Source organism: Neolamprologus brichardi, chromosome 18, assembly GCF_056152115.1.
Source record: "Neolamprologus brichardi isolate AB-2024 chromosome 18, ASM5615211v1, whole genome shotgun sequence".
Taxonomy (NCBI): Eukaryota; Metazoa; Chordata; class Actinopteri; order Cichliformes; family Cichlidae; genus Neolamprologus; species Neolamprologus brichardi.
The window spans coordinates 25,167,551-25,189,984 of record NC_142121.1 but is presented as its reverse complement, the minus strand read 5'-3'; the positions used below and the strand labels follow the sequence as shown (position 1 = coordinate 25,189,984).

At 44.6% G+C, this 22,434-nt stretch overlaps 1 protein-coding gene across 1 annotated transcript in view; it reads left to right on the top strand.

The window, feature by feature from the left end:
• The first annotated feature begins 2,715 nt into the window (after positions 1 to 2,715).
• LOC102779146 (ephrin type-A receptor 4-like) overlaps positions 2,716 to 22,434 on the top strand; it is a 28,858-nt gene continuing 9,139 nt past the window's right edge. Inside the window, exons 1-9 of the mRNA XM_006786690.2 lie at positions 2,716 to 3,194; positions 3,857 to 3,924; positions 6,108 to 6,305; positions 6,622 to 6,732; positions 7,143 to 7,497; positions 16,190 to 16,345; positions 16,936 to 17,472; positions 21,940 to 22,064; positions 22,209 to 22,368. Of these exons, the coding sequence (XP_006786753.1) occupies positions 3,038 to 3,194; positions 3,857 to 3,924; positions 6,108 to 6,305; positions 6,622 to 6,732; positions 7,143 to 7,497; positions 16,190 to 16,345; positions 16,936 to 17,472; positions 21,940 to 22,064; positions 22,209 to 22,368 (1,867 nt within the window). The 5' untranslated portion in view covers positions 2,716 to 3,037. The remainder of the gene's footprint in view (positions 3,195 to 3,856; positions 3,925 to 6,107; positions 6,306 to 6,621; positions 6,733 to 7,142; positions 7,498 to 16,189; positions 16,346 to 16,935; positions 17,473 to 21,939; positions 22,065 to 22,208; positions 22,369 to 22,434) is intronic.

Here is a 22,434-nt window from a genome sequence, read left to right as displayed (position 1 = left end):
CCGTGTTAAAAGATGGTTTCAGAATGGAACCAGAGAGCTGTTACAGGTGACCCAGGAGTGTGTATTTACTGTAAAGAGTGTACAACAAAAACCAACAATATTGCAGAATCTCGTCACTGCACTACTTATCTCGCTTTCTTGCAATTTTCCCTATCTGTCTCTCCTCTATTGTAGCCCTCTTAAGATGTAAATGCCAGCAGAACAGATGGATGGAGGGAACATCTCATCACTCTGACACCATGTTTATGCAATCACATGCAAACACACCACACAAACACACGCGGCATGCACGCGCACAAACACATATACACTCCATAGAAAGATGCTGATGGAGATTTCTTCAGTCATTAAAGTGAGCACATGATGCACAGCACACATACACACACACACACACACTTTTGGTGTTTTGGTGTTTTTGATGAAACCTTCTGTTCGCTTCTTCCTTTGTTGATACTGAGCGCACGCGTGCGTGGACACGGACGCACATCCACACACGAATTGAGTAATTCGCCAGACTAGCAGCTGTTATGGAGAAAACCGGGTACCAGCGAAACGCCTCTGACATGCTAATGACGCTCTGTCGACCCAAGGAGTTCAACCACACACGCTCGCACCATACAGATTTAGAAAATCTGATTATTAACTGTCATGTAGCCCCGGGAATATCAGCCTGGTTTTGTGAATATTAAATGGTTTTAGCTCCCAGTGCGATGTAAGCACTCTGTGTAGGACTGCAAGCCAAATGAAACCTTAGCTCGCTCCAGGAATATCTTAGAGAGGCTTTGAGGGAAGATCCCTTCTCAACACCCAGCCACCCCCCACCCTCCACACGCACACATATACCACCACCACCCACCCACCCAATCAAATCCTCACTGGCAATGCGCTGCTCCTCATCTCTCTTCCCTGCTTCTTTTGTTCATCTCTCTCAGCCGCCCACACACCTACCGTCCCTCGGGCTTTTCTCTTAACACTCTCACGCACATGCACAAATTTACATTTGGCTACTTTGTATGTACTTTGCTTAAATTTCTTCCTCTTCTCTCTGTTCTCCTCATCGCTGTTTGACACTTGGCGATTCTGGTTGTCTTTAAATGCTGGTTCTCATGCGCTCATACGCTAACAAGCGCCTGTATCTAGTGGTCAACAATACACATGTGTGGGCAGGAGCCATCTGGGGCCTCGCAAGGAACAAAAAAGCGTGTAGGGATGTGTGTTTGTGTGTGGCGTAGGGCTAAGGGCCAAACGTAAAGTAGGGGTTCGACGCCGGGGGATCTTTGTGCAAACCCCCCTCCAGAAAGCTGTGATTCTCAGGGGAGAGTGGGAAAAACATTTCGACCGTCATCAATCAAAACTTTGGTGACACAAATGACCAGAAACAACGGCGCATTCTCCATCCATGTCACCGTGTCCCCTCCGCCTCGCTGCCATGTCCCACCCACCTGTGCCGCTGCCCCATTGGCCTTCGCCATACGACGCCCGATGCGATTGGCTCGCTGGTCCCCGAGCGAAATCGTGGTCCCCTCTCGGCTAATTGGGCCTTTGTGATTGCGCATTCTATCGTGGGCCTGGCGAAGAATGAAACGTGAAAACGTTATTATGGCGGGTGGGGGAAGAGTGGCAGGTCGATGCGGGGAGATCGTTTTTGCCGCCTCAAAGTGCCAGATGCTCTTCCTGGGTCCATTATGATGCCACACAGGGCTTTGAGATGGTTTCGGCGTAGCAACTGTGCAGACACAAAAGCAAGATGGAGACCGGCTCGCACAAACACATACTTGCAAACGCAGGCACGCACACACTCACACATGAAGTCTCACATACAGAGAGTCCCCAAAAAAGTCCTGAAAACCAGACAAACACCTGCCATTTAGTGCTCTTTGTTGCTGGTCTTCAACAGGGGTCATCAGAGCATACGTTTGTACGTGTTAAACAAGGACCGAACATGATGGAGCAAGTCTTTGCTTCACCTTTTGTTGTTAAAATGGACGACAGAGGAGAGAAAACCCGACTGGGTCAATATAAATCGAAGAATTTACTTCTTCAAGCTGCGCGGCCCCTCAGCAGTGATTCGTTTTCCAGGGTCTCTGAGAGAAGGAGCGTGTAGGAGGACAGGTCATGAGCCTGGCTCTTTGTGCGCTCCATCACGCTTACACACAAGGCCGGGCTCTTGAGCCTTTTTGTTTACGAGTGTTTTTCTTCTTTAATTAAGAACATGCTCATTTTTTTACATCCATGTGGGATTTGAAAAAATACTAAAAACTGTAGCTGACAGACGGCAGAGAAATGACTGAAGCTCCATCAACCCTCCTGTTCTCAGCCTTAAAATAACCAACAGCCCACTGTGAGATGATCCTGACCATTCTTTGGGTTTCTCCTCCTTCACCCGGCAACCATCAACAACAGGTGGCGCTGTAGTCACATTCATGGGTACTTCGCTTCTCAGGACAAAGGACAACCTCAACTCCAATCAGGCACTTCAGGCCTTTATCAGGAGAATGTGACATATTCATGTTTTGAAATGCACGTGACTATGTGATTATTTTTTAAGTGCAGCATTGTGACGTTTATGGCCTCCTGTACCCCAGCTGGCCCTCCTTTGGGTTATCACTGCTAAATGCCACTTCTGACGTGCGCCAGACAGCTTCTTCTGACTACAGCATTCATTTACTCCATCATTATATTTCTCAGATTAGGTGTTTTAAAGTGGGCTGACTAAGTTTTGTGGTCGAATCAGTGAAAAACGTCTCAATTATACAATAATACAGTTTAAATTTACAGCCAGAGCAAAGTTATTCTTTTCAACTGTCACCCGTTTTTAAACACAGAAGCTGCAGATCTGCATTTGCCTTCTTGGAAACGTTAACAAAGATGCTGAAGGATAACACACCGACGCTCGTATAGTCTAGAACAGTCATTTGCCTCGTGTCATTTATCATTACTGGAAGCATAGGAAGTGTAGGAGACCGCCCCAGTAACCACTGCTGCATCCAACTCGCGTTCACACTTGGTTTCATTCAAACACTTTTTTCCCACCGGGATGGAGCTGCTAGAGCGAGTGCGCGGAGCCAACGGGGAACGCACACGCTTCCACGCTGCACACATGGCTGCAAATCTGTGGCGAACGTTTTCTTCTACTATCTGGATATTAACATTAGTTTCAAGTTCGAGAACAAGGATTTATCCGCTAAATGAAGGTAAGGAAGGAGGGACTCGAATCCGTGTTGCTTGTGTGGCACAGTCGGGTCTTTTTTTTCCGCTGTTGCGAGCTGGGAGAGATCCTGCGTGCGCTCAAGGCGCGTCCTAGGATAGCAAAGAACAGGGGAAAATTTCCAAACATCTAGAAGAGGAAAAAAAGTTGAATTCTTAGATATCTTTGTAATATTTGTGCAGTCCAGCTGTGAGCTTTTTCTTCCTTGAAATATTTTTCTCTTTTCTTCTTTCTTGTTTGTTTCTTTATGTTTGTGGGTTTGGTCGTGGTGGCGAACACTGAGCACCTCTGTGTTTTTGTTACAAACAGTTAAACCGTTGAATTCATAGTTTGTGGTTTTGTATATGAATAAAGCTCCGAGGTCTTAAATCAACAGTTTAAAATTCTGTGAAAAATATAAATGTATGTGATATTAAATGTACATATATGACTCAGTGCAGTGGAAATAAGATAAAAATTTGAAACCTAACAGTGCCAAACCAATGGACGTCTGCTTTTACTTCCATAACTGTTCACAGCTTAACCATCACTTACTTCTTCTGAGAAGTCTGTCAAATTAATTTTCTCTGCTTAAGAGCAATTCAAAAAAAAATATTCCAGACTGGTTGTCCTGAATACACCTGCATGTGTGTGTGTATGCAATTTTAGTGACCCTGCTGGATACCAGGACAGTGCCAGGAGAGCTGAAATGGGCAGCCAGTCCTTCAGAGGGAGGGGTGAGTGGGAGCTGCCTGTTCTTTTTTCTTTTTTTCTTTTTATTCTTTATGAATACACTGTTTACAACCTGTTCTCTCTTTGGAAAACACACTCACACACCCTTTCTCGTTCCTCACACGCGCACATGCACACGCTCGGTCTGGAAACTGTAAATAATCATCCCACAGATTTTGAAATGTGCTGTTGTTCACCAAGCCTAAGTGCTAATATGAGACTGCTGCCATTGCGTTTGGCACAAGTAAAGGCATAAACCAGCTTGGTGGTGGGTGTCATTTTTTAGGAATTTTTACTACCGTACAGTTGCCAGAATGAATCCTGGTGATATCTGTTTCAGATTTGATCTTCTCTTTGTGTTTTTTTGTCATTGTCGTGATCTGCCATCCATAGTTCTTCCTCTCTTTCTCTCTCTCTCTCTCTCTTTCTTTGTTGTTCAGTGTCTCTCTTAACTCTTTTGTTGGTTTAAGAGTTAGTGGTGAACTTGACTGTTATTTCTTCACTTGCCATTGCCCTTATACTCTCACATGCTGCTTGATTGACAGGGTCCTGGTCTGCACGCACTGAGCTTTTGATTACAGGCACTCCCCCCACCTTCCTCACCCCTTAGCTACACACATACATACATACAAAACTCCATTTCTGTATGTTTTTTTTCTTCTCCCTTGACAGCTGCGTAGGCTGACAAAAACTCTGAAGGAGACTAGACACAGAGACATCATACCCCATGTCAGCTTTTATACAGCTAACTTCCTCAACCCGCAAAGACACGACAACAGCACACAAACGCTCACACTATGTGGGCATGTGCACACCCTCACACTCACACACATTTTAACACACTGTATATAAAGAAATGCGTGGCTTACAAAAGATCAGTCTCGATTAGATATTCCAGGCCAATAGCAATGCTGATACATTTTGAGTATTAAATCAATAAAGAATGGTCTTAAAATGTACATAAAACTGTAAAGACTAACATATTTACTGCACCGCTTACAAATCACCCAACATATACATAATATTATTATTAGCTGATAGGCAATAAGCCCACATTAGACGACGAAATCGACTCTGATGGCATATCGATCAGTCTAAAGACACACACTGACACACAAGCATGTCCTTCAAACACACACACACACATTCTTCTGTCATTCCTCTCGCTCTCTTTTTCTCTCTTTGGACACGGTGCATTTAGTGTGTATACAGCTCTCACTAGCAGGGAGAGAGCAGATTATTATTCAGTAGCAATAAAAAGCCAATTTGGACTTGGGAGGCTCAGCGGTCATTTGAAGGGTCACAGTACAAGGCAAATAATCGGCTCTATTGAGATGGATGGTGCGGTGAAGGTTGAGCCCGCTTCACTCGTATGGAAATGTGCCTGCAAAAACCTTGGAGTCGCAACAAATCTGAACCACCGTCCACTGCAGAATATTGATGCAAGAATGAGCATTAGCCCGTGAGGCTTCACACAGCAGCGGTGAATCAGAGGGTGGACACCGGCATCTGAAATTTATTTTGTATATATGATGACTAGAAGTACCCCCCAGTGGACAGGCAACCAAAGTTTTTCACAGTGTGCACTTTTTTGCCAGCCAAATGTGTGCGTTTAAAGCTTGTGCCTACGCTGAAGAGTTCAACTTTATGCGACGTATGCAGTCAGTTTCAGTTCACGCCAGCACAGTATGAACATCAACTTTCAGACACTTTAACATTGCTGCCATCACAGCGGCTATTTAGATGCTTTTGTCAAAATTATATAACAGTCCGCAGCTGCCAGCATGGAAGGGTTTTGAAAACCCTTCTCTGTTGGTGCATTGTGGGAAATTAAACTGGCGTGTCAACTGAAATTTGAGTGCCAGCAGCCTTTTTAAATGACTGCTGCTTGGCAAATGACTTTTTTAATTTGAAAAAAATCAGACTATCTTGAATTAGGAGAAGTTTTGGAAAGCTGTTCTCCACATGACAGTTACATTTCATTAATATCAAGTCATTCATCAAGGCAACTTTGATGGAACGTCTGCTTCAGTTCAATTCCAGTCACTTCAAAGTTGGTCTTCGTGATGTTGGCCTGAACTAAATGCATTTTTGGGATGTAGTCTAACGCCTGTAGGCAGCAACATATGTCTTACATGCACAATCATTGCTCTAACTAACGAAGTTATACAAATGTGCTTGTTTGAAGTGGGAAGAGGTGAGCATTATGGATGAGAAAAACATCCCCATCAGGACGTACCAGGTGTGCAATGTCCTGGAGCCCAATCAAAACAACTGGCTCAGGACAGACTGGATCCCTCGGTCTGGAGCTCAGCGGGTCTACGTCGAAGTCAAGTTCACCCTGAGAGACTGTAACAGCCTCCCAGGGGTCACCGGCACCTGTAAGGTACGTGAAAGCGTGCTCAGGATGTGTAGCGTGCTGGTGAATGTATGGCCTGACTGCGGTAAAAAGTTTTAACAAAACAGCAAAGAATTCTGATAAAGGGTCTGACCTTTTTTAATACGTTAACTCTCATGATAATTACTTAATGGACAGACTGCTGCTAATGGACCTTTATTTTATATTACAGCTGCTGTTTATTCAAGCACAAACCCCACTTTGACTCATTATCATATTAAGAGAAAAGATGAGTGCTGGTGCTGAAGATAAATAGGTGCCTCAGTCTGTCCCTTTTTTTTTAAATCCCCCTTTTGTCTTGTAGGAGACATTCAATCTGTACTACCATGAGTCAAACGAAGACAGAGAGAGCTACATCAAAGAGAGCAGCTTCATTAAGGTGGATACGGTGGCAGCAGACGAAAGCTTCACCCAGGTAACACCGAACAACTGAGTCAGGCTTTGAGTTCCCTCCGCCACTCAGTGTAATTTGCTCCTATGTGGAAAATAAACCCCCCCAAAAGCACTTAGCTGTAATGTTTTATTTGTTTTACAAGCACTTTTATCTTGGACGTCTTTTTTGCTGTCCCGGGAATGTTGGCAAGGTGCTTTTGCTCAGTCTTTGATAAAGTGACTTAGATTCTAATCTTGCAGGCCGTAAAGCTTATTTTGCCTTAGCAATCAATAAAAGTTATTCTGAATCGGAGCCAAGTGCTGAAGATGTGGAGATCAGCGGCGGTTCAATTGAAACGCCCACTTTAAGTTGAACAAGCAAATTGAATTAATAAGAGGTGACACGGTTTACTGCACTGTTTATTAATGCAATGCTGTTTTCTCTCAATTCAGGTGGATGTTGGAGACCGCATCATGAAACTGAACACAGAGGTGCGAGATGTAAAAGTCACGACCCGGAAGGGCTTCTATCTAGCCTTTCAGGATGTGGGCGCCTGCATTGCTTTGGTTTCTGTCAGAGTTTTCTACAAAACCTGCCCGCTAACCGTTCGTAACCTGGCAACATTTCCCGACACCATTACCGGGGCCGACACGTCCTCCTTAGTGGAGGTCCGGGGGTCCTGTGTCAACCAATCGGAAGAAAGAGAGGAACCTAAAATGTACTGCGGTGCTGATGGAGAGTGGTTGGTTCCTATTGGTGGATGTCTCTGTAACCCCGGATATGAGGAGAGGGGAGGTGCATGTAAAGGTAAGTGGTGCTGGCTACAGCAGAGCTACTTCTCTTTTATGCACTCCTGAATTAATGTGTTGTCACTTTGAAGTTTAGCATCTCTGTGAACAACAATCACAAATGTGCTCAGCTTAACAAGCTACTCTGAAAATATTGATATTCGGTTCCTTTCCTTTTTAAAGGGGCACTCGCTAGCTTGGCAAATGTGGTTTGGAGAGGACAACATAACAAATTTTATTCTGTTGCAGAAACAGTAGATAGTGGCACTTTTTTAGTGTTTTGTAAGGTATCCAACTGAAATTGCAAGTTACACAAAAGAACACAAAAGAAAATTGACACCATTCAAAATCTAATAATATTCAGATTGCGGGTTGCAAGCTGAGAACAGAGAAAAGGGATAAGATGGGTCATTCTGAAGGTGATAAAATCCATTTATGAATGTCTTCAATCAAATTAATGGGTTTTCTTTTTCTGGTGTTTCCGCTGGATACTTAGCAACTGCACGGCAAAGTCAAAAAGCAATGTGCAACGTGTAAAAGTGTAATTTTCACTTGATTTTTAGTAAAAATTCAACAACTTTTAAAATCAGTGAGCTTTAGTGGTCCTATTATTGGCCTGCTCAGATCAACAGGATGGCATTTATCTGTATGGACACATGCCCAGCCATCATTTAGAGTGGGTTAAATTAAGACCGATCTTTTTGCAAGTTGAAGTTCTGCTTTGTGTACCGAGCGCTAAGGTCTCCATATGAGGTGTGCTCGCATAACCACAGCCATCTGGACAAAAATGTCTTTCTGTCGCTTACAAATTTGGTCTGAACTTTACTGTAACAAATATGCAAGCTGTTCACACCTTTCACCGACTCACATGTGGCTCGGATGACGTGTAATATTTGGAAACGACTGTTGTGATAGTGAAGGCTGCAAATGTCCGCGCTTATGTGACAAAGTGGGGTGAACGGGGTCGGACAGACTTAGTGGAGACACTTTTACAACATGGCTCGACTCTCTCCATTCATGTTCACTCAAACACACAACACACATACACAGATGGACAGAGACCAATAGAAGAAGAGCTGTGGGGGTGGGGGTGAACGATTCACTGATGTGCTCCCTCGGTTTTATTTATGAAGCCCATCCCAGCAGGCTAATTGTATAACAAACAGACCCATAATTCAAAGAGAAAAGAAGGGACACTGAGAAAGAGAAATATACAGAGATGGACATAAAAAAGAGCGATGCATTGCCAGTTGGCCAGTTGGTGATTAAGAGAGAAAAAAACATTACTTTTTTCTTTGCAATGAGAGATGCAATTGCCAAAATTCTGTATGAATATGAATAGTATGTGTCTCAGATGTTCTCTGAAACCGTCACCCGGCTTAGCTCATTTGTTTCATCTGAAAGGAGGGGGAGGTTTGTGGGGTGGTCCCTGAAGCCTGAAAGATGTTCCTCCTCAACTAGATTTAGGAGAGACCCTTGACTCTGTTGAACCTCCAGCAGATGTGAAGTGCCATCTATCTATCTGCTGCTCTCTTCTTCATCTCCCTACTCTCTCTGCCTGTCAGGTTGTTGGCTGGGCGCAGCTGCCTCAGTGGAAATTCATCAAGGTCTGAATGAATACAGAATGCATCTCTCCAAAACCTCTGACCCGACTGAATTAGACAGACACCTTAACTCTTCTCCTATTTTAAGTTTAAAATTTGCAGAGAGAAACAGAACAGGAGGGCGTAGCGGGATGGAGGGAAGAGAAATAGATTTCGGAAGAGATTAAGATGATCTGTCTCTCAACATGTCACAGACACTAAGAGATTTCTGGATCATGTAGACTCATGTGCCATCTCTGAGTCGGCACAACGCGTTCAGGTGAAGACAAAACCAGGCAAACTAACCTTGGCTGGCAATCCGTCATTAGAAGCTGGGCTCATTTTGCACTTGAAAGACAATCGTATGTCTCAGTTTGGAGTCTTCTCTTAGCACTGCAACTTACAGTTGTCATGCTTGTAAGTTAGAGTTGTCATCTAATGTAGTAATGTTAGACCCGTGATGCACAGACCTAGAGACCTGTCTAAGATTATCTAGCAGCCACCAGTTGGAAGGAAAAATGTATATTCACTATCAAATTAATTGTTAATGCCCAGTTCATGCAGGTCAGGGACCCTTGTGAGTACTTTTGCTAGTGATAAATGTGTATTCTGAAACTGGTTAGGGAGTGGTTGCTTTAGGTTGCTGGCATCCAGTGTTACACAAACCAGAAAAGGAGACTGTTTGTCTTCAAAGTAAAATTTGTGCCTTTGTAATTTGTTGTTACACTGATAAGGCACAACTTTGCACAAGTTTGCATTGCACTTTTTCCAACTTTCAGTACAACTTGGAGAGGGAATTGGGTGTATTTGGAAGACAAGTCAGCATCTTCCATGCTAACTACAGCCAAGAGTGGCAATCTGCTATCAACCAAAGCGATCACAAGGAGGTTTTTGGTGCAGCACTCTTTTTGCAACCAATTTCACCTGGTAGCAACCACTCACCCACTTGTCAAGGAATAGAAAGTTTGCCACAAAAACCAGAGATTACTGGGGGTTGGTGACCCGTTTCTAGGCCTGTGCAGCGTTATCTCACGTTGAACATCAACATCAGCTGTCAGCATCTTAAAAATGTGCTCTTAGCTAGCTAGCAAGGATTAGCATTAACAACATTCCTCTTAATGCTTTAAAAGATTTTGGTGATTCATCCCTCCTGCTTTACAAGCTCAAGCGACCGTTGATGGGTCACACTCAGGTTTGAGAGTTATCACTAGACAATCTAGGTTCTCGTAGTGCACTAAATGTCAGTGTGAGTGCACTGAAATGGCAACTGTCAGTGTGGAAGTATGAGTTCTGTGACGCAGTAAGAGAAAAATAAATCACACAAGCAAGGATTAGTTTGATTACCTCCTAAATAACTCCCACTTTCTCTTTTTGCATGAGTTTTAAGGTGTTTATAAAGACACAGGAGAAAAATCTAGTCTGATAGTAAAACACCAAACAAGTACATTTAATTATAAATGAAAAATCTATGCTTGTCTGCTGGAAATGTTTCATAGTTATATGTCTCCTGGTTCGATGGATTGTTACCCACATTAATATTATCTGCATTTGCACTTTTGCACTGGTAATGCATTTAAGCTTCTGCGACAGTTGCGGTTAATTTAAACTGAAACAAGCGTAGATTTAAAGGAGTAAAATGTGAGAAGTTCATTTTCAGTGTTGACGCAAAATAATGAGGATGGAGAGGATGAGCGGAGAAGCTCTGGAGAGGAAGAAGGGATTAGATCATGAATGGGGTGAGAGAGGGGTTGAAAGAAGGCCACTGACAGCAGAAGGCATCAATACAGAGCTCCCCCTCCCCTGCTGGGGGTTTGTCACTTGGTGCAAAGGGGGCGAGTGGAGAAACACAAGAGAGAGGGAACTCCCCCTCTTTCTAAACCCTTGGTTAAGACCGAGGTCATGACTGAGCCTTATGAAGATGTCAAAAACTTTGGCTGACAGCCACACACACACACACTTGCAGAAAGAGTTTAGTCGCACAGAGCGGGGTCACGACCGAGGTGGATGAAGACGTCAAAAGTTTGACAGCTGCGATCCGTCTGGGAGGATCGGAAACGAGGGAGGAGAGACAACAGAGAGAATGTGAAATGTGAACGGCTGAAGAGGTGGAATGAAAGCGGAGCCTCCTGGTTTTCTCTCTCTGCTGGCCTCCTTTTTCTCTGTCGTCTGAATCTCCTCAATTCTGCTCAGTGCCTGGGAGGGTTGGAATGTTTCTGTGTGCGAGCTTGTTTGCATGTGTGTTCCCTCCATCCAGAGAGATTTCATGGTTGTGCTTCTTTCCAACGCACCTGCAGTGTCTCGTCAACAGCAGAAAGCAGTTGGACAGAAAGAGGCAGAGGGAGAGACGGCAACACTGAAAGAGAGATGATAGAAAGAGCAAGCGGATGATAGAATGAGTGCGTAATCGCTGTATTCAGTCCCTCTAATTATTGCATCGCATTTCTGGACTCCGGACATGTTGGACTGCTGACTTAGAGTGTGTGTATGTGCGAGTGTGAACAAGTGCACGTGTGTGTGTGTGACTGTGTCTGTATCTCTGATTTTCTGCCTAACAAAGCCCTCCTTCCAATATACTCACAGTTTGGAGGACTGCCCAGGAATGCCTAGAGAAGAGTGTGATGGGGCAAACAGAGAGGGAGGAGTTTGTGTCTCTGTGTGTGCATGTGTGTTTGTGTATATGTGCGCATATGGCAGGTGACGAGGCAAGCAAAGACACTGGAATGGCACGAGTGATTGTTTGAAGTGAGCCAAACTCAGGTGGGGGAAATGCTTTGCATTCCTCCGTAACAATCAGAGTTGCGTGTGTGTGTCTGTCTGCGTGTGTGCTATTGTCTGCCTCTCCCAGGTTGTTCTTAATGTACAGGAGGTTTGCCAGCTTCACCAGGCTGTGTTGTAGCTCCCTGGCATGGGCACAAGCTCCGCTCTCCCTCTCTGTCTTGCTCCTATTATCCCTCCTTTTGCTTCTCCAACTCCTCTACCCGATCCACAGTCAGGGGGTGGGGGTGTTGCTGCTGCTATGGTGGTGGTGGTGGTGGTGGCAGGGGGTGATGTGTGTCTGATAGGGAGGGGGGGTTATTGTTGCAGAGTCCCTTTCACATGCTAATGTTCAACACTGTTGGCTTTAGGCAGACACACACACTCACAAATCCACACACTTCTCGCTTCAGACCACCAGTTTATGTGAATATTTAAATTGAGACAAACTTAAAGCTGCAGCCTCGTTTCTACGCTTTCCTGACGTTTTAAATGCAAGACTCCATTGACCCTGTAAAATACAAGCTAAAATTGGCTACAGGGGAACTTTTGATTTTGGAGCCAGGCGGTCCATTCTAGGAAGTCCTACACTTGAAAAAGATAAGGATCCGATCCTATCTTCAGCCTCACCTCCAGCGTTTCCCCCAGCATTTCCTTGGGCGTTAATTAAAATGGGGCATGACCCCTGCGATTAACAGCGTCCCTCCTTCTCGCGTGACGGTCTATCAATCCGTCAATCCATCTCTCCCTCCATCCATCACGCAGACAGGTGTCAGACCGGAGCAGTGAGGGGTACTTCCTCCATCTCCACCCCTCTGCTGGGAAGAACCAAGGGACGGTGACAGCTAACACGGGGTCAAGGAGAATTCACGCAAACGCACACACACCCACCCTCACACACACACACGCATGCATACAGTGTGCCGACGAGGCTTTTAGTTGGATTTGGAATGAGCTGCATTTGCATTTTGGGTAGCAGAAGAATGCATATGCAAATGAAGACAATGCTGATAGTAATCAAAGGGCACCTTCTCCTGCATGTCTCTCCCTTCTCCCTCTCACTTCGTCTCCCCTCTCTTCATCTCTTTATCTTTCGCTTCTTGTCAGTGTTTTTCTCGTGCTGCCTCTCCCAGTCAACCTTCCCAATCCTTTACACTCTGTCACTTTGTCTCGCTTGTCTCAAGCAGCCGAACAGCTGATTGCTTTGTAATTATCGTCCTGTCTAACAGGCAGAATGTTAATGTGCCCACAGACACACACACACGCGTCTTTGTTTTGTTTTTTCAAATTTCCACCTTATCAGTAAGTGTGCTTCCCTATCGCTGCTACTTTACCGGTCAAAATCAAGCTCTCGCGCGGCCTTCGGTAGCGTAGGGTTAATGTCGGGTTAATGACACCCTCATGGGCTCTCATTCCAGGTCACCAAAAACCCACCCTCCTCCAGTAACCGGTGCTAAAGGAGACACAAAAGGCTACAGAGAAAAGAGAGAATAGAGACATAAGAGGGCGCTGAAGGAAGTTTATGGCTTCAAATACTTGCTTGCTTCTTTCTCTCCCCCCTTCAGTGTGTCGTCTTTGTTTGTGAGGAGGATGGAGGATTAGATGGGACAGAAACAAAAAGCAGTGTGCTACCCCCCTGGCAGATTCTTGTTGAGCCTTGTAATCAACCTCTAAGTCCTCCTCAGAGGTTCAGATAATTTTCTCTGTCTTACCTACACTGTTGATAAAGGAATGCGGAGAACAGCTGGAGAATGACTGTATTTTTATCTTGCACTTTATTGTCTAAACTGCCACAACACGATGAGTCACTCGCCACATGAAAGCCGTTCTCATCAGCCGTGAGTGCGTTTTATGAATTTACAGGTTTCGACCGAGTAGTTTTCAGCTGTGTGTACTTGTGCGCGGCACCCCTGGTATCGATACGGGGGTATAAAGAATGCCAGCCAACGCTTCAAAGGTTTCTCGTGGCTTGATACTGCGAGAGGAGAGCGATGTATGGAGAAGAGTTATCGGAGAAAGACAGATAAGTGGAGGTCGAGGAGGAAGTGCATGGGGAGCGAAGGAGGGAGACTGTGAAATGTGAAAGGGAGGGCAAATGAGTGTGTGAAAGAGCAAATCTGTGGAGGCTCACACACAGATGGGGCAGGATGGTTGGTCTGAGTAGATTACAGAGGAGACTTCCTCCCTCTCATCTACCGACGAGAGTGTCATAAAGCATACTAACGCACTTAAACACAAACACGCACACACACACATCATTCCCAGATTCCTATCCACTCTCACTGGGATGTCTTCATCTCCCTGTGCAAATGTGAAAAGGGCTGGGGGGGGAAAAAGCGGAGAATTGGGAAAGACGGTGGGATCGAGGAAGGAGAGTGAATAGGGTGTGATGATGAAAAAAGAAGGTGTTGAAAAAATGATTGCAGTGGAAACAAATAAAGGATTTCCTTCTGAAAGTAAAGAGAGAGAAGAAATTGCTCTAAGCAGCCATGCCTTGCCATCTCTTTTGCTTCACCAGTGGATGTCAAGCAGTATAATTATGCACTCATTTATTGTATTGTTGTTCTGTCAATGCATGAACTCCCTGGTATACAGAGAGAAGATGTATCTCCCTCCACTCTTCCTCTGTCTCTCTCTCAGCCCCTCTCCTTCTCTGTTTCTCCTCTTTCATATATTTAAATGTCAATTATATTTGTGTGGGCTGCCGGCGCTGAGGAGTTTTGATGTATTCAGTTCTAGTGTTTCTGGTTTCTGCGTGTGAGTGGGAGCTGATCAGTAAGTGTTCTTTTAGGTGTTCCTTTCTTTGCTCATCAAAGTTAAAGATAAAAGAAGTCAACGTGCCCCTCCCCCCTCGCGCTGGATCTGTTTCTCTCTCCAGATTTTTCCTTAGCAGTTGTTTGTCTTCGGATCAAAACGCTGTCCAAGGAAAAACCTACTCCGCTTGTCAGTTTGAATTTTGCAAAGTCTCTCTAAGCATTCAATACAGGCAAAAACAAAGAACTGTATCAAGGGTTAGGACCTTGGAAGTAAATGTTGACAGCACTAATTGCAGCCTGCAGCGGGGTGGACTTTAACTCCTATAATCTCATTAATTATTAATATGTTTGTAAAGATATCTTGCACAACGTTTCACACCAAAAATTATTGGGTGTATATTTGGAATCTAATACGCTCAGAATGTATTTCACTGCCTATAAAGAATTTATACATTTCATTTCAAATTCATTAGAAGTTATGAATTGAATTCATAAACTGATTTTTAAACTAGATGTGTTTGGCATGTAATAAATGTAGAAAACTGCATAATGCCACCTGTGTGACTGGGCGCACAGTCGGAGCCAACATCAGAGCGAACCGCATAAATCCCAGACAGGTTAACACTAAAACAACACAATTATTTTCTCCGCTTACATATACAGCCCTTCAGTCTTAAGCAGCCTTTATTTCTCTATATTTTGCTGGGTACATGGTAAATACTAAGAGATAGTGCTTTTCTACTCTTTCTGCAACCTCTGTTTTACACAACATACCTCGTTTATACAAATACATTTTTATGCTTAAGTGCTTCCATATAACATTTACACTCTGATGGATGCATCGGAGAGCACAATTTTAAATTCGAACCTCAGTCCAGCCATATCAGGTTTTTTCAGCTAACAGCTCTTTGGGAGTCACCTTGTTGGTGGAAAGATTCTATGTTATGCCTCTCAAATTGTGATAATGTCTTCATAGATTCAACTAAAGAAATGGGAAAAAACAATGTGTTTTTGCATCTAGGTTGCTAGTAACAACGTGCTAATGATAGAATATGAAATTGGTGCTTTGCCAGGTTGTCTGTTATGTCTAGACACAACGCTGGTTTGTCCCTTGAGTTAGGTGCCTTTTATTCTTGAATGATAGGTCAGTGTTAAGTGACTTAGCAAACAGAAGATTATTTCCCTGAAAATGGTCAGGTAGAAAGACTGGACTGAAAATGAATGAAAAAGTTGCCAATGTTGAAATCTTGAGACACCTTCAAAAAGCCTGGAGAATAATTCCTCAAGAACACTTTAAAAAATGAATTTAATTTCATCTGAAGTTGTCCTTTATTCTTTGTAGCACATAGCAAAAATAGTGAGGTTCAGACATGTTCTCACCTCTGAAAATACTCATTTACAAAGCAAGGGTGGAAGGAAGGTGTGATGCATGAGGTCAGCGTTTTTATGTTACGAAGTAGTGGACCAGCACAGCAGTGCTCCTGGAGCAATGCGAATGCAGTTTTTTGTGCTCTCCAAAAAATAATGTTCATGTTTGAGTCAGTGTGGCCTGTTTTTATCATTGTTTTTTTAATGCAGATGTTTCAAATGGGATCTTTCTTTCTCTGTGTCTCTGCAGCCTGTCGTGCTGGTTTCTACAAGGCCAAGTCTACAGATCCAGGATGTGCCAAGTGTCCTCCACATAGCCACTCACTCAGAGATGGAGCAACTATCTGTGATTGCCATGCTGGATTCTTCCGTGCTGATACTGACCCTCCCTCCATGGCCTGTACCCGTAAGAGTACACACGCAGACACAAACGATACGTGTATGCATTTGCACAAACAAAAGCAATAAGCACAGCCGTCTTTACCCAAAGTCTATATCTCTAACAAACAGAGGGGCACACAAATGTGTCTGAATGCCACTCCTGTTTCACAATCCCGTTCCTTATGACTAAGCCACCATCTACATTCTGTTAGGGAGTGATAACTAAAGACATCAGGAAGTGAATAAATGCTCCCCCCCTTTCTTTCTCGCTGTGTAAGTCTATGAGTAGGTTCTGTGTGACAGACTTGGTGGCCTTGGTTAACTTAATTATGCCTATATACAGCACATGGTTTTCTTGGCCTGGGAAAAGCAAAAACACATACACACAATCTCTCAGGCGCACATACAAAAAAATAAAGGCCACAGACGAAAACATCAACCCCATCAAAAACACCTCACAGCCGTATGATTTTCAGTCTAATGCCAGATGTCTGCATTTTAGGCTGTGCCAGAAGCCCCGCACATTCCATTTACTTCCACATTTTGAATTCACAGTATATGGTTGATTTCATTTATGTTTATGCCCTCCCCCCACCCCTTACGCTCTTCTTTCAGAGCCACCATCAGCCCCACAGCAACTCATTTCAGTGGTGAATGAGACCTCAGTGGTCTTGGAATGGACCCCCCCTCATCGTTTGGGAGGAAGAAGTGACACAAGCTACAGTCTGGAGTGTCTCATCTGTCAGACTGGGAGCCACAGCCACACTGGTGGTAGAGCCGTTCCTAGGAATCGCAGCATCTCTCAGCCTGAGGCTCAGCACAGTGGGCTGGGAATGCAGTCAGACCAGGGGATTGTGGGACCCGAAGCTTCTCATCTAGGCAGAGGTGTCTTCCAGAGCAGGCCTGGAGATTTTCCCCGGCCTGGCGCGGGCGGCGGCTCCGTCTCCAGCTCTCAGTTTTGCGCGCCCTGCGGCTCAGATGTGCTCTTCTCTCCCGGTCAGATTGGCCTCATGACCACCAGGGTGGTGGTGAGCGAGCTCAGGGCCCACACGCACTACACCTTCATTGTCCATGCGCGCAATGGGGTTTCCCAGGCCAGTGGTGCAGGGGCAGCACAGAGCGTGTCTGTGAGCGTCACCACCAACCAAGCTGGTGAGAAAGAGAAGTGTTTGTTTGTGATAAATCTGTTTGTCAGATTGTTGACTGTAACACAAAATCTGCTTATAGATGTTGTCCGTAAGTGGGTCAGCAGAATACAAGCCGCTACTCAGTGCGTGAGGAGGCCCACGGGAAGTTAGGTGGCATGAGTAAAGCTCCAAACTGTAGATTGCACAAGCAGATATGCACATGCTCTGCATGTAGGTATACTGCATCTGTGTGTATTGAAAGTAGCATCTGCTGTAAGCACTTTAAAGCTGTAAAACAATGGCAATTTTTCCAAAACCTTTCTGTATGTGTGGAGCTGTATGTGAGAACGCAAATGTACCACACAATGGGATATTTTAATTTAGCTACTTGCAAGAATTTAGCAGGTAATGATCTGGAGGATTCACAGTGAGCCAGCCAGTCTCCTGCCCCTCTGCCTCCTGCATGCTTTACTTAGGAATACTTTGTTTAGCTCCTTGGTTAAACAGAGTATCCCGGTACTGAGATCACATCTAAAAGCAGACTACTACTTTTAATGTCATCCTGGCTTCATTGTCTCCACGTTGTTCAGGCTTCATGTGTGAAAACTGGTTAAGTTGTTAATGGAGAAACACACGACAAGGCCCGTGTCTTGCTCTCTTCCAGCCGGAAACTTGTTTTCTTACTATCACTGTCACAGTTGCCATAGTTATTACTCTGTCCTCCTACACCTAACAACAGCTGAATTAATTATAGGGGTGTTTTCAAGAGGATGTCAGAAAGCATTCTGGAAAATGTAAATCACAGACTTAAAAACAAATAGAGAGAGTTGGTTAAAGGGGGAAGCGGATGCAATAAAAAGTAAATCGCCACACTTAAATAACTGAGCAGAATCGTGTCGACACTCAACAGCGCCGGCGTACCAAAGGGTGGGATTTTCCTTCTTTTTTTTTGCCCTAAAATGCTTAACCGCAAAACTATTTGAAAAGTCACTCACATTTTATGAAGTGTTTCATTTTAGTTGTGAAGGTGTCAGCTGGTGTGTGGCGTTCCTCGCACATGCTCTCCATTAGTTTTCATGCGTATGCTTTTATTTATTTCTTTTTTTGATGCTGTTACATCTCAACTGTCATTGCTGTAAGTCTTTATGGTGGCATTTAGAAAGCAGCGCACCTGCCTGGTTCCAGGTGCCCCGGGGAAATAACTTAGCTGCGTGTGCACAGCATGGGAGCGTGCCTGGGATCTGTCAAGCCCAACCTGCACTACCATATGGCTCGATATCGTATGAGCAGCCACAAAGGAGGACAAAGAGAGAGTTAAAAGGAGGGAAATATGGAGGGATTTAAGGGGAGAGAGAGTGCAGAATGAAGCTTGTCTCTGTGGAATAGGAAGGAACGAGATGTAGGTCAGTTCTCGGGTGCACTGGGTCAATGGGACTGTTGATAAACAGCCATTCTGAACTGCGTTCAGTGACGCCAAACTATCATATGGTTCACCTTAGAATCAGCATTTGTCACAGTTGTTAAAGAGTGGACTCAGGCGCGGAGCTCAGAAATAATGACAGTGCATTTATTTACAGTGCAGCAAGGTGACAACAGTTCAAATGTGCAACAATGGTGATAGTGCGTCCCTCCTTCCGTGTAAGCCCGTGCGTGGTAGTGAGCGCCCGTCTCTCCTCCAAGTGCTTCCTTTGTGTCCGTAAATCCTCCGTCAATCCCTGGGTGAACACACACACGACAGCAAAATGAGTACGAAGATCAGACAGTACTTCAATAACGTTAGCGACTCGAAAACACTACCAGGCTTAGTGCAATACTCCAGCGCTGTCTGTCGCTCAGCCACACCATTAAGTAGCCCTGCTGAAGATGATAGTTGATTGGCAGCAGCTGGCGAATTGACTGCAGGTGAGGCATCTCCGGGCGACAGCACTTCCGGGTCGGAGGTAGCCTGTTGCTAGGTTACCTCCTAACACATCACAGCGGAGCCGGAGGGGAAGACAGGGCGATAGGAGAGACACACATACACACGCACACAAATATACACACACTGGCAGGTCGACCGGTCAGGGCGCCGTCAGATCCTGACAGCATTAGAGCATATTCAGTTTGTCATTCTGCATATATGTTATATTGATGCTCCTCAAGCTTTCTTTAAATAATGTAAACTATTTAAAATATTTCAAGGCCAATATGATGTAAAAGTGTCAGTGTCAGTTAATAAAAATACAAACCGTTACATTTTGCATTTACCGATTGCAAAAGTGGTGGAAATCCACCAAAGACAGAGCCGCAATTTCACTGAACCGAGTCTTTCTTGTGGGTTGCACCTCAGATTTAGTAACAAACAGGGACTCGTGCATCACTGAGGATTTTTGTCATGTTCTGTGCCAGAGAGGCAACTGCAGCGATCAAACTCTTTTCCAGGCACAGTCGGTGTCTTTGCTTTGTTTTGATCAGAGTCATTACACAAAGGAAAGCTTAGCACAAATATATGGATCACCTCTTTTTCTGTGGTGTCTGTACTTGTGCTACGCTTGAAACTCCGTACCATTTTCACAATTTTTGTCTATCATTAAATATCTGGATGTGGTTCTGTGCTCACAGTAGATGGGATTGTATTTGGTGCTTTTTCCTTCTGTGAGGTATTGCGGCAGTTGGATGAAAATAGGAATATGGAAAATGAAATGTAGTTCAGCGAGCTTTTGTTATTGAAATAATTGTTGGTAAAAATATGTTTGGCTCATACAGTGGGGCAAAAAAGTATTTAGTCAGCCACCGATTGTGCAAGTTCCCCCACTTAAAATGATGACAGAGGTCAGTAATTTGCACCAGAGGTACACTTCAACTGTGAGAGACAGAATGTGAAAAAAAAAAATCCATGAATTCACATGGTAGGATTTGTAAAGAATTTATTCGTAAATCAGGGTGGAAAATAAGTATTTGGTCAATAACAAAAATACAACTCAATACTTTGTAACATAACCTTTGTTGGCAATAACAGAGGTCAAACGTTTACTATAGGTCTTTACCAGGTTTGCACACACAGTAGCTGGTATTTTGGCCCATTCCTCCATGCAGATCTTCTCAAGAGCAGTGATGTTTTGGGGCTGTCGCCGAGCAACACGGACTTTCAACTCCCGCCACAGATTTTCTATGGGGTTGAGGTCTGGAGACTGGCTAGGCCACTCCAGGACTTTCAAATGCTTCTTACGGAGCCACTCCTTTGTTGCCCGGGCGGTGTGTTTTGGATCATTGTCATGTTGGAAGACCCAGCCTCGTTTCATCTTCAAAGTTCTCACTGATGGAAGGAGGTTTTGGCTCAAAATCTCACGATACTTGGCCCCATTCATTCTGTCCTTAACACGGATCAGTCGTCCTGTCCCCTTGGCAGAAAAACAGCCCCATAGCATGATGTTTCCCCCCCCATGCTTCACAGTAGGTATGGTGTTCTTGGGATGCAACTCAGTATTCTTCTTCCTCCAAACACGACGAGTTGAGTTTATACCAAAAAGTTCTACTTTGGTTTCATCTGACCACATGACATTCTCCCAATCCTCTGCTGTATCATCCATGTGCTCTCTGGCAAACTTCAGACGGGCCTGGACATGCACTGGCTTCAGTAGCGGAACACGTCTGGCACTGCGGGATTTGATTCCCTGCCGTTGTAGTGTGTTACTGATGGTGACCTTTGTTACTTTGGTCCCAGCTCTCTGCAGGTCATTCACCAGGTCCCCCCGTGTGGTTCTGGGATCTTTGCTCACCGTTCTCATGATCATTTTGACCCCACGGGATGAGATCTTGCGTGGAGCCCCAGATCGAGGGAGATTATCAGTGGTCTTGTATGTCTTCCATTTTCTGATGATTGCTCCCACAGTTGATTTTTTCACACCAAGCTGCTTGCCTATTGTAGATTCACTCTTCCCAGTCTGGTGCAGGTCTACAATTCTTTTCCTGGTGTCCTTCGAAAGCTCTTTGGTCTTGGCCATGGCGGAGTTTGGAGTCTGACTGGTTGAGGCTGTGGACAGGTGTCTTTTATACAGGTGATGAGGCCAAACAGGTGCCATTCATACAGGTAACGAGTGGGGGACAGAAAAGCTTCTTACAGAAGACGTTACAGGTCTGTGAGAGCCAGGGATTTTCCTTGTTTGAGGTGACCAAATACTTATTTTCCACCCTGATTTACGAATAAATTCTTTAAAAATCCTACCATGTGAATTCATGGAATTTTTTTTCACATTCTGTCTCTCACAGTTGAAGTGTACCTCTGGTGCAAATTACTGACCTCTGTCATCATTTTAAGTGGGGGAACTTGCACAATCGGTGGCTGACTAAATACTTTTTTGCCCCACTGTATATCATTAAATTACCATTTAGAAAAAAAAAAGTACCTCCTGCAGTACTCTGAAGTGCCCCTAGGGGTATGAGTACCATTTGAGAAACACTGGGTTAGACTATTGTCTTTGTATTAGTTCTCATCATGTTTCTCTCCTCTCAGCACCCTCTCCAGTGTCGTCTATCCAAGCCACTGATGTCACCCGGCACAGTTTGTCGTTGTCGTGGCAACAGCCGGATCGACCCAACGGGGTCATCCTGGAGTACGAGGTCAAGTTCTATGAAAAGGTGAGCTGCCCGCAGGTTAATTCAGCTCAGGCAGCTGTTTGGAATGTCAATATGCCGGCTCGCTGTTCGCATTGCACTGATGGTGAGGATGGATTTGCATTCAGACACTGAATAGATACCCTTCTTTTTGTCCCGGCTAATCAGGATCAGAGAGAGAGGTCGTACCGCATAATGAGGACCTTCTCTCGGAGTGTCGATGTCACGGGTCTCAACCCCCTCACTGTTTACGTGTTTCATGTGCGCGCTCGCACAGCTGCTGGATATGGAGAGTTCAGCACTCCCTTCGAATTCTCCACAAATTCAGGTATTCAAACAGCGCCGTTCAGTAGTGGGAGTTTTAAAAGAAGCAGCTATCACTTTTTGGTTGGTG